Raw genomic sequence first — 13,536 nt, 5'->3', positions numbered from 1 at the left:
ATGGATAGATGATCAGGAAAAAGGTAGAATGGGATACATCCCAATCCTTCTGACAAGTGATGCTCTGACAGGCAGATTCCTGCAGTGCCGACGTTGGGAGAAAGAAACTCGGTATTCTAAAATGCCGCTGCTCTGAGAATCTACGCAAAGATGCATGGATCTGCACGGACACACGCACACTCCTGTCTCGGCTTTTTCTTATGCACAGGGCCACACGATTCGAGAGCCGTCCATATTGTCTCTCCTCTGGTGAGGTCGAAGCACAGGATCCACTGCCATCCTGAGATGTGAACCGCAAACCCTCAGCCATGTGGGTTATATACCGTGCGCTCCAGTGGCCGAGGGAGCCAACCCATCTCTTCAGGCACAAGACAAGACAGACTCAGAAGTCACGGGATAGGAGTGGAAGTGTAAAATTCCAACAGAAAAGAGGCAGAGGTCACCCCGTGAGCCTTCATCCATGGGTCCTTATATCCTGGGGAGGAAGTGAGTGACAGTCATGATTGGGGACACCTTGCTGCCCCGCTTTACCCGTCCATATTTGCTCAGTGCAATGTAGGTCCCTCTGTACAGGTCGGACTCGTAGGCGTTGTAGTTGTTTGGAAGGAGGGTTTCTCTGAACTTGCATTCGTCCTGGAAGCTGGGCTGTGAAGATGGACAGACAGCAGAGACTTAAGAAGTGTCCACCCGTGGGATGGGGGAAGTGGGGAGAGCCCTCTCGGAGGCAAAGGGGAGGTGGGATGGGAGAGGGAGAAAGGGGGGAAGGGTCAATAATTGGAATGTAAATAAATAAAATAATTTAAAAATAAAAGAAGTGCCAAAACACCAGCTGAGCCACTCAGAGGAGGTCTTTTGTCAGGCACCCTCCCTTCCCTCCGTGGAAACACTGCCACGGGGTATATGCTGCAAGGACAGGAAAGTGAGAGATTAGAACAGGAGGCCCATCAGAGAGCCCTCACAATTCCTCCTCACCAGGAGGAATCCAAGGCCAGCGACACAGAGGGAAGATGCTTGGGTCCTGTGGGGAGAGCAGAGTGGACCTCCTGACTTCCAGGTGGGGATGCCTTCTACCCTGTCCTCAAGTGAGAACGTGTTCTATTCAGAGAAGGGGTCAGGGTGGGTGGCACCGAGCTATTGCCAGCCTATAGTGAGAGGTTGCCTGGCAGAACGGGATGGAGGTCCCTTGGCTCCACTCAGTGACTTTTCTGTGTTCTCATACTGTGACTTGGATGGTCCCCTCCTCTCAGAGCCTCAGTTCTCCTTCACACAAACTGTGTGGGTGACAGGGAGCTTGTGGGGTAGTGAGTGCAGGGGCAGAGGAACAAATGAGCTCTGAGAAGTCCTTTCAGTATTGTCCCTTTCTGCCTGTAGTTTCTCAGTTCAAAGCCTGCAGCCCCTTAAAAAGAAAAGACTCCTTCTTGGTTTTGACTTTGAGCCCAGAACATTCACTGGGGCACTGTGGGATCTGAGATAGGAGCCATTTTTATAGAAAAGAACCTGGTTCCCAATGAAATTAGGCAGACAGCTAGAGAGGAGGTTGCTTTGTTCCTCTCTGGCTTCCACGAGGACAGACATGTGCACCTGGGCAGGTGCGTGCTTGCACACACACACACACACACACACACACACACACACACACACACACACACACGAAGTCGGTGCTCCTAGGCTCACCAGCAGTGGGGAAGCACAGGTCTCTGTACATTGCTATTATGGATGGTAGAGAGCCTAGCACCCGTACTCTCCAGCCCTTGGAGCAGATGCCTTGAAGAACATGTAAACAGGATCTGAACTCTATGTTTCTTTCCCAGTAGACTCCAAGAAGCCTCCTCTGGGACAAGGACTCCAGGGATCAATGGTCAGACTGGGGAAAGTATCTGATACTATAACTGGGGAGGGTCCAAAGACAAGGGATTCTCAGTGTTCCTTAGTGCATGGTGTTACTCCTTCTACAGAGGTCAATTCTCGGTGCTAACCGATGATCAGCCATTCTCTTAGGAACAGATTTTGACTTTATATTCCCACGCACGTACAATGCTTTTTAAAGACCAAGAATCCCAAACAGTTGGTCTCTATCTAAAGGGGAGTAGTTGTCTCAGTTGTGACCAAGCTACCCTATGGGGTACTGAAAATCATGAAAATAAAATCGTTGGCACATTGACACTGGACTGTCCCAGAGACATATTACCAAGTGGAGACGCTCAGTTTGAACCTGTGTCCTGCAGAGGAGATCAGGGTTTGACTTCCAACACCCACGTGGTAGCTCACAACTGTCCAGGTCCAGCGGATCTAACACCCTCACCTGGCCTCCGAGGGCGTCAGGCACACAGGTAGTGCACAGACACATATACAGACAAAACACTCACTCACTCACCCACTCACTCACTCAGTCACATAAAATTTAGAAACACCTTGAACATCTGAAGTGTGACTTTTCAAAGCTACCTGAACATACACTCATGCATGTGTAAGTTACTCCCAGAATGGTCCACAAGGAACTGGTCACACAGGTGGCCTCCCAGGAGGAACTCACAGGCATCAAGATGATAATAGGAGGAGATTTAAGTCCTGGGGGAATCTTTTGCACTCCCCCCTTTCTTAAACCTTTTTCATGTGTTATCCACCCACATAAGCAATTTATTTAAAAATGGTAAAAGAGCTCAGAATCCAAAATGGGACAGGAAGTGGAGGGAGGAGTCTTATTAGACCAGCAGTCTCTACCCGTGAGGCTGTTCCTCTCCACCTACCTGCTTTCCCTCTGTTCTAACTTTGTATGCCCTGTCCCTGGAGAGGAACTTGCCTCGCCAGTTTCCAGGAGAATTTATTTCGGATGTGGATGGCGGTTAAGGGAGAGGCTTTAGTGTGTTGTTTGCACACTGGTGAGAGTTAAGCACATGGTAAGGTGGAGAGCAGAGTGAGGCAGAGGAGGAGGAGGGGGGAAGGAGTGAGCCCTTGAGTTGAGAACTATGGGCATTGCTCACATCCCATTGTCTCCAAGGAGTACGGCTAAGAAGCAGCGTTTTCAAAAACATCTGCATCTTTGTGGGGTCAAGTACAGATTGCCACGTGTTCCTGAGAGTTCTGTACCCCTAGAGCCAACCAACCATGGACCAAAAGTATTTGAAAAAAGATTGCGTCTGCCTTGAACATGCACAGATACTTTTTGATTCCTTAATTGTTCCCTATAAATGTGGTACACAATGTATTTATGTAGCCTTTGCATTACATATTAAAAATAATCTAATGGTGAGTGCAGATGTCTAAGAGGATGTACACAGGTCATATGAAGATGTTAGATCATCTTTTTATGAGGCACTTCGGCACCTAAAGATTTGGGGTTCCAGTAGTCCATGGGTTACCAGAACCAAGTCCCTGAGGATATCGAGAGGGGACAATTCACTTTGTTCTCTGCCCAGCAGACAGACATTTTTTGTCAGAGGCAGTGCTAGGAATGGAACCCAGAGCTCTGTGCTCTAGACCAGCCCCCCCCCCATACCCTAGTCCTGCTCACCAGATTTGATTATTCAAATCTGTCCCAACATCCCCCCCCCTTCTTTTTTTTAGGTTGACTGCTTTCATTTCTTTTCTGTCCTTTCTCTCCAGCCTATCTCCTATCCCTGGCCTTCACAGAACTTTCTACAAATAGGAAATGGAAACAGAGGCTTCCTATTCTTTAGGTGCCTCCTGCCTGCCCCGCCTCCTGTCTGCCCCGCCCCCTGTCTGCCTCACCTCGCATCAGTCCCGACCCTGCCTGACGTTCAGGTGGTTGGGGGTGGGCGTCCAGTGGGAGCAGTTCTGACAAGACAACATCACAACACAGTCCCCTGAACGCCCTGACTCGTCATCTCCAGGCTTGTAACTGACAGCATTTTTCACAGGACTGCGGCAGTGCTTGGGGGTCCAATTCTGTTGCCTCCATCGCTACCCTCCCACCCCCGGGCTTTGCGTTCTCATGGCTCAGGAACGCTGGAGCATTGGCTTGGTGAGAAAGGCCCCCAGCCAAGCGAACACCGTGTTAATAAAAGCGGCTACCGTATATTATTACTTGAACAAATGAAAATAATTCCACCAGATCACATTTCCCGGGCCTGCCACTCTCCAGCGCCAGGGTGACAACGTCTTGAATTCTACCAAACCCATTTGAGAAGAAACGGCCTTTCAACTCCCTCAAAGCAAAAGCACTGTGGAAAATAGGGCATCCCTGGGTGTTTAGGGGAAAACGCTTTTGCTAGAAATGGTCTCAAAAGTTGGGGGGGGGCAGCTGCCACACCCATCCCCTTGTTCATATGCGGAGCTAAGCCATCTCCGTCTTGAACAAATCTTCATTCTGTATGTGCTCGGAGGAAAGAGGGTAGGAGTGAGGTAGGGGGTTGGAAGTCAGCCTTGAGGCTTGCATGTCTCTGTGTTCCTGTCGATTAGAAGTATGTAAACATGGCGTAAACCCTCTAAAGCGCAGCATGCATTCTTCTCGGTCAATGAATGGCTACACAACCACCGTCAGGAGGGGCTCCGTGATGGCTTTCTGGATTTTAAGGGGGAGCGAGAATGTTGGATTCCCTCATTCTGCTCCAGTCTCTCGGCCAAGATGGCAAAGATTCAGGCTGAGAGAAACACCAGTGACTTGGCCTAAAGCAAGTCTATCGGCTAGAGAGCAGGACTGGGTGGCAATGGGAGATCTGGCCCCAGTCTGTGCAGTCTGTCCAGCAGCCTCCGAGGGCTTTCTGGGCATCATCTGCAGAACCTGGAGATCGCATAGGTGCAGCTGGGCAAAGGGACAGAGCCTGAGACTGTAGACCCCCTGCACCTCGGCCGGCAAAGGGAGGCTGAAGACCAAATGCTTCTTCAGCTCTGCATGGCGGTGCTTCTAACTTACAACCACTCTGCAGGATCCCAGACGGGCTCTGCCAGCTCAGGCTCAGTACAGGAGGGCTGCCCTTGTCGTCTGTAGAGAGAGCCTAAAACCGCCCTTAGGTTCCACACCCCCGAGTCTGAAAGAAGGAAGACCTCTTCTAGGTGCCTTTTCTTTGCCCCGATTCTCTCATCACGGGAGGGCTGCCTTTTCCTCCTCATCTGTCCCCTCCCCCTCCCCCCACTCGAGAAATGCCATTTAGAGGTTACAGCAGCTGATCTACCGAGGGAGGAGGCAGCTCAGGGGGGCTTAAAGGGAAATGGTGTGAATGAAATCACCACCCAGCAGGAGTCTTCCTGGCTCCCGGGATCAGTTGGCAATTGTTTTTTTAGACCGTGGTAACTGCTGCTGGGGGGTGGAGGGTGGGGAGAGCATATTCGGAAGCATCTGGTTCCCGAGCCTCACACAGAGCATCAGGTGCAGTAGCTGGGGTCCAATCAGCCCCTCTCTGGCCCTGGGGTCTAGGGAGGAGAATTTCTCACCAGGAGCACAAGGTCCTGGGCTACTGGATATGGAAACCAGAGGGTCTTCTCTCAGAGCAGTCCCTCTTCGTCACAGCAACTGCTGTCTAGTAGTTACTCCAGGTCCCTTCAGAACCATTTGCCTGGTGCCCCACACTTCTAGGAGGCTTGCTACAGTGAGGGGGGTCTACCCACTGGGAGCATTTTCTCTTGATAGCCAAAATGTTCCCACAGCCTCTCTGAGAACCAGAGATTCCAAGTGGGAAGTGGATGTATTTATCCAATCTGTGTTTGCGATCCCTTGCCACGAATGAGTTCTTTTCTAATTGAGAAAAAATATGTTAATTGCAGGGGCAGAAGTGTTTACATAATTTGGGTTTCTGGCAGATTTGCCTGCTAAAATGCCCATGCAGAATCCTAGAGCCAGCTGTCACAGATCTCCCTGCTGGGCAGGTACCATTCTGGGTACTATGGGGGCTGGTGATAATCTCCTTGGAGGACCTACCTCACAGAAGAAGTGAGCAGCCAATTCCACCAAAGCCTTGGGTGGTCCCATGCTGTTTCCTGTTCTGCCGCCTTCTCAGAGACTGGTACAACTGGCATCTGAGATTTCCCTGTGTAGGCCCTGTCTCCTACTGTTCTGGAGGCTGCATTAACACTAGGTAGAACTGACAAGATTCCTTGTTCCCTGTAGGCCATAGAGCACCTGCCCCTACCTGAGCCTCAAAAAAAAAAAAAAAAAAAACCCCAGAATCTAAAAACAAAACAAAACAAACAAACAAAAAACAACAACAACAACAAAAAAAACCAAAAAAGCCTGAACTGTGAGCTGGACAGATTGAGGGTCTTCATCCCCACCCCCTGAGCCTCTGAAGCAGGTCCTGGAGACCCAAGCATCTAACGGATTACAGAGTGATGGCTGCACCTGAGCATCCACAGATCGATGCTGGAGATGCACTGGTTTTAGCCCACACCATAAGCCAACTTTGAGACACTAGTTCAAGAGGTTGGGAAGCAGACACCCTCTGACCCGTTCACTTTAGTTTTTTCAGACTTCCTTTGCTGGGAGATTTCCCTGGGGAATCTAGCACTTGTCCCAGGTCTGGTGGTCCCTTTCTATCCCCCATCTTCTTCCCCCAAGGGATGGGAGGAACAGACTCTACAGTGTCTTCTGGCGCATCTGAGGCTCCTTCCTCTATAGCCACTGCCCTCTCATTTGTTTGGTGCTAGGGGCTGAACTCTGCTGAGTTCATACATATAGGAGGTACGCACTCTACGGCTTACTAGATCCAGCTTCCTTACTTCTGTCTAAAGGCCTCTTGGCCTTATCAATTTCATCGAATGTTTTTCTAACACATTTTGAAATAGGCTAACTTGCAGGCTGACAGCCCTGGAAGTGGGCAGGTCAGACGAAAGCAGAGGCCTTGGTGAACACAGTTAATGCTTGCCCATGCGCCAGAGTGAGAATTTGCCTCTTGGCATTCGTTCTCCCATAGTGATCTATGATACAGAGTGAGGTGGGGTCCAGTGCCTGCTGGAAAGATATGACAGAGGAAGATACTACCATAGATTGTGGGATCAAAGGCCAGAGGTTGTAAAACTTCAGCCGAAGCATCTCGTCACTAAGGAAGAGGAGAGAGCCTCCTTCTACAGGTCTTCTGTACCACTCAGGAGGAGTGTCTCCTGGAGGGGTGTCATGGGGGCAGTTCGCCCAGGCTGACCCACAGGCCTGCCTTCCCGGGCCTCCCCAGTTCAGCGACTCAGACCTGACCATGAGCCTGAATGACAGCTTTGTGTCAGAATGCAGGCTTCCCTACCCAAGAGCTCTCTGAACCATGGCTTCCTTAAGGGCAAAGGTCTCAGTAGTGGGGTTGGAAAGAACGGCAGGCTTGTGCAGAGGTTTCATGGTGAAACAGAGGCAGCGTGGACTTCAGGCACCTTATCAGCAAAAGCTCCTTTCACAGTTTTTAATCCCCCACAAAACCCCCCTAAAAACCCCCAATTCTCAGTGGGGTGTGTGTGTGTGTGTGTGTGTGTGTGTGTGTGTGTGTGTGTGTGTGTGTGCGCGCGCGTGCGCGCGCGCTGTTTTCAATGGTGTGAACAGGAAGAACCTGGGCGCTTTCCCTCTTCTGAGGAACTCACCGTTGTGTACAGTCTTCCTTTACTGTTCATGGCAATGAAGAGAGCACTTTTCACACCAAAGAGGCTCACCACACCCCGTTCTACCGTGGAGATTTCCAGCAGGCCTGACAAAGAAACAGAGGACACCCACTCATGCTCATGTCTACAGACGCCAGGCCTTCAGAGGCACCCGGCTGTCCAGCTCCTTAGAGGCTCCACCTGTGCATGGCATCTGTCCCTGAGCCACATAGTCCCCCAACATCCCTCCACCACACTAGCTGCATCCAGGCGCATCCTGGTAGCACATTCAGTTCTTACTGGAAAAGCTTTACACCGGAGTTGGGGATGGCAACGGACACTCAAACATCTATTTAAGATTAGCTTTGAGTCCGGGCTTTCGGTGAATCTGTCACCTGAGGTCCTTGGCTTGAAGGACAGGGGTTGGAGATGTAGCTCAGTATTATAGTACTTGCATGGCGTGCCCTGGGTCCCTGGGTTTAACTCTCAGCAAAATGCACACACACACACACACACACACACACACACACACACAAACACACACACAAACACCACACACACATACAAACACACACACACCACACTATCAATTGATCAATTTTGATATTTAAAGTCTGCCCTACATCCTTCAACTCAGTTCACAAACACTGCTGCTACACTGAGCCCAGTGGCTGGTCTGGGAACCTCCAGCCCTTTCTGCCTTGGCCGGAAGATGGTCTATGCAGGCACCTGAAGCTCGGCACCAAGGAGATGCTCTAGATGGGCATTTTTCAGACTACTTGCCCTTCCCTTTCATAAAGGACAGCTGAATAGAAACTCATGGCTTTAACCAGGGTGGAATATCATAACTTAATCTCCCCTACCAGAGTAGTTATAGGTTTTCAGGAAGACCAGAGCTGGGCCACTAAGACTGGAGCAATTAGGACCACCGGTGGAATTACCTGGGATGAGGCTAAGGATACGGAGATGCATAGGTTACTGAGCTCGCGTCTCAGGGCAGGGCAGGGTGAGATCAAGCCATCTAAACATTACACAGCATGTGTTCCCTTTAGAGTACAGCCCCACCCACCAGCACAAGCCCCCTTCATCTTTTGACTCTGCTTGTGCCCAAGCCACCAAGCACCCCAGCTATCTACTAGTGACACTCACTGTAGGGGTTCTCCTCGTGCGTCCCACTGATCCGGCCGTCGGGAGGCACCTGGAGGTGGAAGCCAATGCCCACGTTGCAGTAGAGTCTCCGCTGTCGCTTAATGCCCACCAAATAGCCACTTTCCCAATTCACACCCGAAATCTCTCCAGCTAGCCCAGCTCGAGACCTGGACAAGAGGGTGCCCCAGCCTCTGGAGTCCAGTAGCGTGCCGTTGGCGCGGGCGCCGGCAGGTGAGGGCACCACCATGCCCACTAGGACGCCTAAGAAGACGAGAGCCTGCAGCGTGCCCTGAACACGTCCTGCTCCCCGGGACATAGTGATGAACAGCCTCTGTCCCAGGGCCATCCACCTTGCCTCTCAGGCACGTGGTCAGAATTAATGGCCCTAAAAATACCGCCCTTCTTGTTTTTCTCCCCTCGGCATGGCGGCAGGGGCTTATTTTTGGAAGGCAAATGAAGGCTGCTGACATGAAACCAAAGCCTGCTTCAGGCACTCGGATTGAGAGCAGGACCCAGGCTGAGCTGTGGCCGGTATGGACCATGGCTCGGGGTCGTTCTCTAGCCGGCATAGAGGGCTCCGTCCCAAGGTGATCCGCCTTGATTTGACCTATCATATAGTTCAGTAACCCGGCCCTCCCCTCCACCCATCATCACCCTGACGTCAACCGGCCCAGCTCACTTACCCAGGGCTGTAACATTAACCTGCTCCTGGGCCTGGCTGCCTCCCCAGACCCTCACCACCCTCTCCACTCCCCAGGGATTCTGAGAGCCACTGTCATTCCAACTATGAGGCAGGAATGAAGTTAGCAGAGAGCATCTCTGCGGGAGGGTGGAGCTGGCTGGGGGCCCAGGGAAGAGGGAGGCAGAGGCCACCCAGGACCCAAATTGGGCAGCAGCTCTTGGCCCCACTGCACTGGCTTCCTTAGAGGGCAAAGCGTAAAGAAAGATGGGGAGGGCATGATGGCAGGTGATGGATGGTGGCCTACAAGTGGCTCTCAAGACCTATTCATGGAAAGAGCTCATGGCTGAGGAGGGCCCGTCTTCTAGAACAGTGTATATTCCATACTGGGCATATAGGAGAGAGGTTCTTCGCACGAAGGCTATAGAGACAGGGAGGGATGGGGTCACCTTCTGCTCACCCTTTCAGGCCATTGCTTTCATCCAGAGGTAACAGTGATATCTGGCTATTCTCCTGCTTCAGCTCACCATTGGCCTCTAATTGACACTGTTGCCACTTGATAGTTTGCAGAAGTTGTGTCGCAGAGAAGTTACGTGGCTTGTTTGAATTACCACGGGCGGGCAGTAAAGTGGCAGGACCAGAGCTTGAAGATTCTGCACAGGCCCAAAGGCTGTTCGAGACATTCCTTATAGAGATTCTCAGTGACCACCACTCATTTTACTTATTATGTAACCACTGAGCGTCCATTTCAGCAAGACAGATTCAGTATGTGGTCAAGGGTGACCTTGATCTTCTGAATACCCAATCCCCATCTCCCCTGACCTTGTATTGCAGGACGAGCCTGCTGTGGTGCTGGGGACTGAACTTGGGACTTCGAGAATGTAAGCAAGCAGGCTGTTAACTGAGGCTGTGTCCCCAGTGGTAATATGACTTCTCTGTCTAAGAAGTACTTATTGAATGTCTCAGTGAGTTTCTGTATTTTCAGCCAACTTAAGCTGATTTTAAAATTTTAACTTACATGTACGCGTGTTTGTGTCTGTAGGTAAGCATGTACATAGATGTGTGGATGTCCATGGAGTCTAGAAAAGAGTATCGGATCCCCCAGAGCTTAAATTACAGGTGATTTTGAGTTATGCAGCATGGGTGTTGGGAACCAGACTTCAGTCCTCTGTGAGAGCAGTGCGTGCTTCTAAAGGCTGAGCCATGTCTCCAGCCCTTGCAGTTAACTTTCATTAGTTAACACACACACGCACACTCACACACACACAGACACACAGACACACACACACGCACACTCACACACACACAGACACACAAACACAGACACACTATCTATAAGCAGTGAGATAGAATACTTGCGAATGGTTATAGATGTACGAGAAAGACTCACATATCTGAGAGTGAAATTAGTTAACCTGGGTCACCCAAGGAGACGACTTGAGTTTAACATCTACTCTTCCTGTTCTACAGTTCAGCTTTTAATCTGTTGATGGATCGCCGGTGAAGGGTTTGCAAGGTGTATGTCCTGGGGAGGGAACAGGGTGGAGTAGTGTTAAGGGTGGTTTTGAACTTGGTAGGTAGCAGCTGATCCCAGATCCTGTTCTGTGCAGGTAAGACCACCTCCCTTGCATGCTACCTCACAGGCTACCCCATCTGTACGAGACACTCTCGCTGAAGGCTGCTGGACAAGCTTCCCTCTGCTTGGTCCCGAGTCTTCCACTCAGGTCTCAGGCTAAGTCTCCAGACTGTGGCTTCTATATGTTTTCTATCTTGTTTAGTTGATCGATGCTTTGATTAGCATGTTTTTTTGACTTCTTCCCTTGACACTTGTTCTTAGAGCCCTTGAAGCCTTGTGGGCATAGATGGAGTCTACTACATATTCCCTCACAGAAAAAAAATTAAAGTATGGATTCTGGAAGGATCCTTCTGCAAAATAGGGGGCTTTGAATAACCCAGAGATGGAAATTCACTTTGGACTCCCAGCTTGATCTCATAGATCAAGCTTTGATGTGTGCAAGAACAGAGGCACGTTCTTTCTGACATTCAGCTTGGAGTCCCGAGTTAACCACACTCCTACCACCTCGGGAACCAGCATCCTGGTTGTTTGCCGGATGGCTCAGAGAATGTTATGGTTTGCACACAGAATGGCCTCTAACTCGTGTGGTGCCCCTGGAAGATGGAGAGCTCTTTAAGAGGTCGGGTCTGAGAGGAGGAAGTTAGTTTATTGGAGTTGTGCTCTTGAAGGGGACATTGGGATGAGTCTCTTCCTGCCTCCCCTCCACGAATCCTGCACACCATGAGGTGAATGTCTCCACTGTGTGTTTCCACCATGTGAAGCCACAGAGACCGTGAGATGAAACCAAGTCTTCCTTCTTTGAAGCTGATCGGCCCAGGTATTTTGTCTCAGTAACAGAAAGTTGAGAAATACAGAGAAGTTGCTTTGAAATTAACTTTCTGTAATTAGTGAGGTACTCATCAGTGAGGGCAAATCAGAATCCCCAGGGAAACTAAAGTATGGCAGTGACACGAGAGCCCCTTCTTGGATTTACCCCACTACCCATTCCTGTCTCTTCAGGGGTCTCAGTGGTAACGTCATTTTATAAAGCAGTAGACTTTCCTAGAGGGATCTCTGAATTTAAATTCTAGTGGTACCTGTTGTTGACTGTGTGATCTTGGGTAGGTTTTGGCCATCTCTGAGCCTCATTTCTTCTCATCTAAAAAGTGAGATAATTGCCTCATGTTGTTCTTGTTGTTATTATTATTATTATCATCATCATCATCGTTATTATTATTATTATTATTATTATTATTAGTGTAAGTAGTGCGGCATGTGCAAAGGAGCACTGCTGAGTAGTATGGCTCTCCGCTGACCATTCTCCAAAACACATCGAAAATCTCTCACCCAATTAAGGAAGGACAAACTCGAAGTGAGAAGGGCCATCTTTCATCTCAGGGGCTGGGAGTGACACATGGGTATCCAGTGCTTAACCGCTGCCCCCCACGGCCCGTGCGGTGATGACTGTTAACATATGCAGCGGCTGGCAGTCCAGATTCCTAAAATATTCTGAAAACCAGTAATAGCCTTGGTGTTGTCCCCTGTTAAATATAAAACTTAAGTAACTCATTCTATTAAAAAGCCTCAGTCTTATTTTTATCGGGTGATGTGATGGGGCCCCGCTCTAAATGCACCTCCTGTGCCTGTCTCTATAGCAACCCCACTCTGCTCAGATAGCCACATAATTTTCCTTAAGGCTAATTAACCTGACAACTGCTAGGGCGGCTTGGTTTACCAGATTTGCACTTGACCCTTCACTCAGGGCTTAGGGACCCCTCTGGATATGAAGTGATAAAGAAAAGAGGAACAGGTGGAAGAGGCCTCTCCCGGACCCCTCTTTCACATAGTTGCTCAGCAGCCTTTGGGGGCTGTCAATCACTCTTGCTTGATGAGCCAAGACTTAGTGGCAGTGAGCGGGAAAACGCCCGTGCGTATCTTCTTCTGGGAGCGGGAGCAGGGTAAACTGTGGGTGGCTCAGATTAGCCTATACCAACCTGTCGTACCAGCTGCTTGTGGAGCTACCACTGCTCGGGATGCTGGCTGCCCCTGAGAGTCTACTTTATTACATAATATGGTTCAGGAGCCCCTGCCCCGTGCCAGGAGCGTCCCAAACAAAGCGCAAACAGGTCTTGAGAGCCATGTATGTTGACGGCCGAGGACTCGGCTTCTCTTGCTTCTCATAGTTGGCTCCAGGAAAGGTGGCATTGCTTTTTTCCAATGGAGGATTCAGAAAAATAGCAGGTAGAAAAGAAAACAGCAGGTCATGCTCACTGCATCCATCCCTTCTTTCCCGGACTCTGGGTTTGCTGTTTTGGCCTTGAGCCTCACGCTCCACCCTTCTGCTCCCCATTTCTGCTCATATGCGCACGCACGGACCACCTGCCGTAGCTCGCTCACAGTTCTGGGCGTGTGGAGAGGTGAGGGTTGGGGAAGGATCCCTGTTTTAGGCCTAAGTAGAGGTGGGCACTTGGTGGGGGGCTCATGAAACGTGTGACAAGAGACTTCACGGGAAGGATCTGTTCAATTCCCACTGCGGTTTTTCAGTTTCTTAGCGGAGCTCAACCAGCCTCAGGCCTCCAGTTCCCAGTCTTCACCCAAACTTTCCAACTGCTGTTAGCAACTCATGTGTGACGTCACCCACTGC

The 13,536-nt window shown here is 50.2% G+C and overlaps 1 protein-coding gene across 1 annotated transcript; it reads right to left on the bottom strand.

The window, feature by feature from the left end:
• Nucleotides 1-468: 468 nt before the first annotated feature.
• Fgf6 (fibroblast growth factor 6) lies at nt 469-9,004 on the bottom strand. The gene is made up of 3 exons (NM_131908.1): nt 8,659-9,004; nt 7,513-7,616; nt 469-645 (listed from the first exon to the last, which is right to left on the bottom strand). Exons 1-3 carry the CDS (start codon nt 9,002-9,004, stop codon nt 469-471), a joined length of 627 nt encoding a protein of 208 aa, NP_571983.1.
• Nucleotides 9,005-13,536: the final 4,532 nt, after the last annotated feature.

This window comes from Rattus norvegicus, chromosome 4 (genome assembly GCF_036323735.1).
Source record: "Rattus norvegicus strain BN/NHsdMcwi chromosome 4, GRCr8, whole genome shotgun sequence".
NCBI classification, from domain to species: Eukaryota; Metazoa; Chordata; class Mammalia; order Rodentia; family Muridae; genus Rattus; species Rattus norvegicus.
Note: the sequence above shows the minus strand (reverse complement) of the source record. Positions and strands in the feature narration are given on the sequence as shown.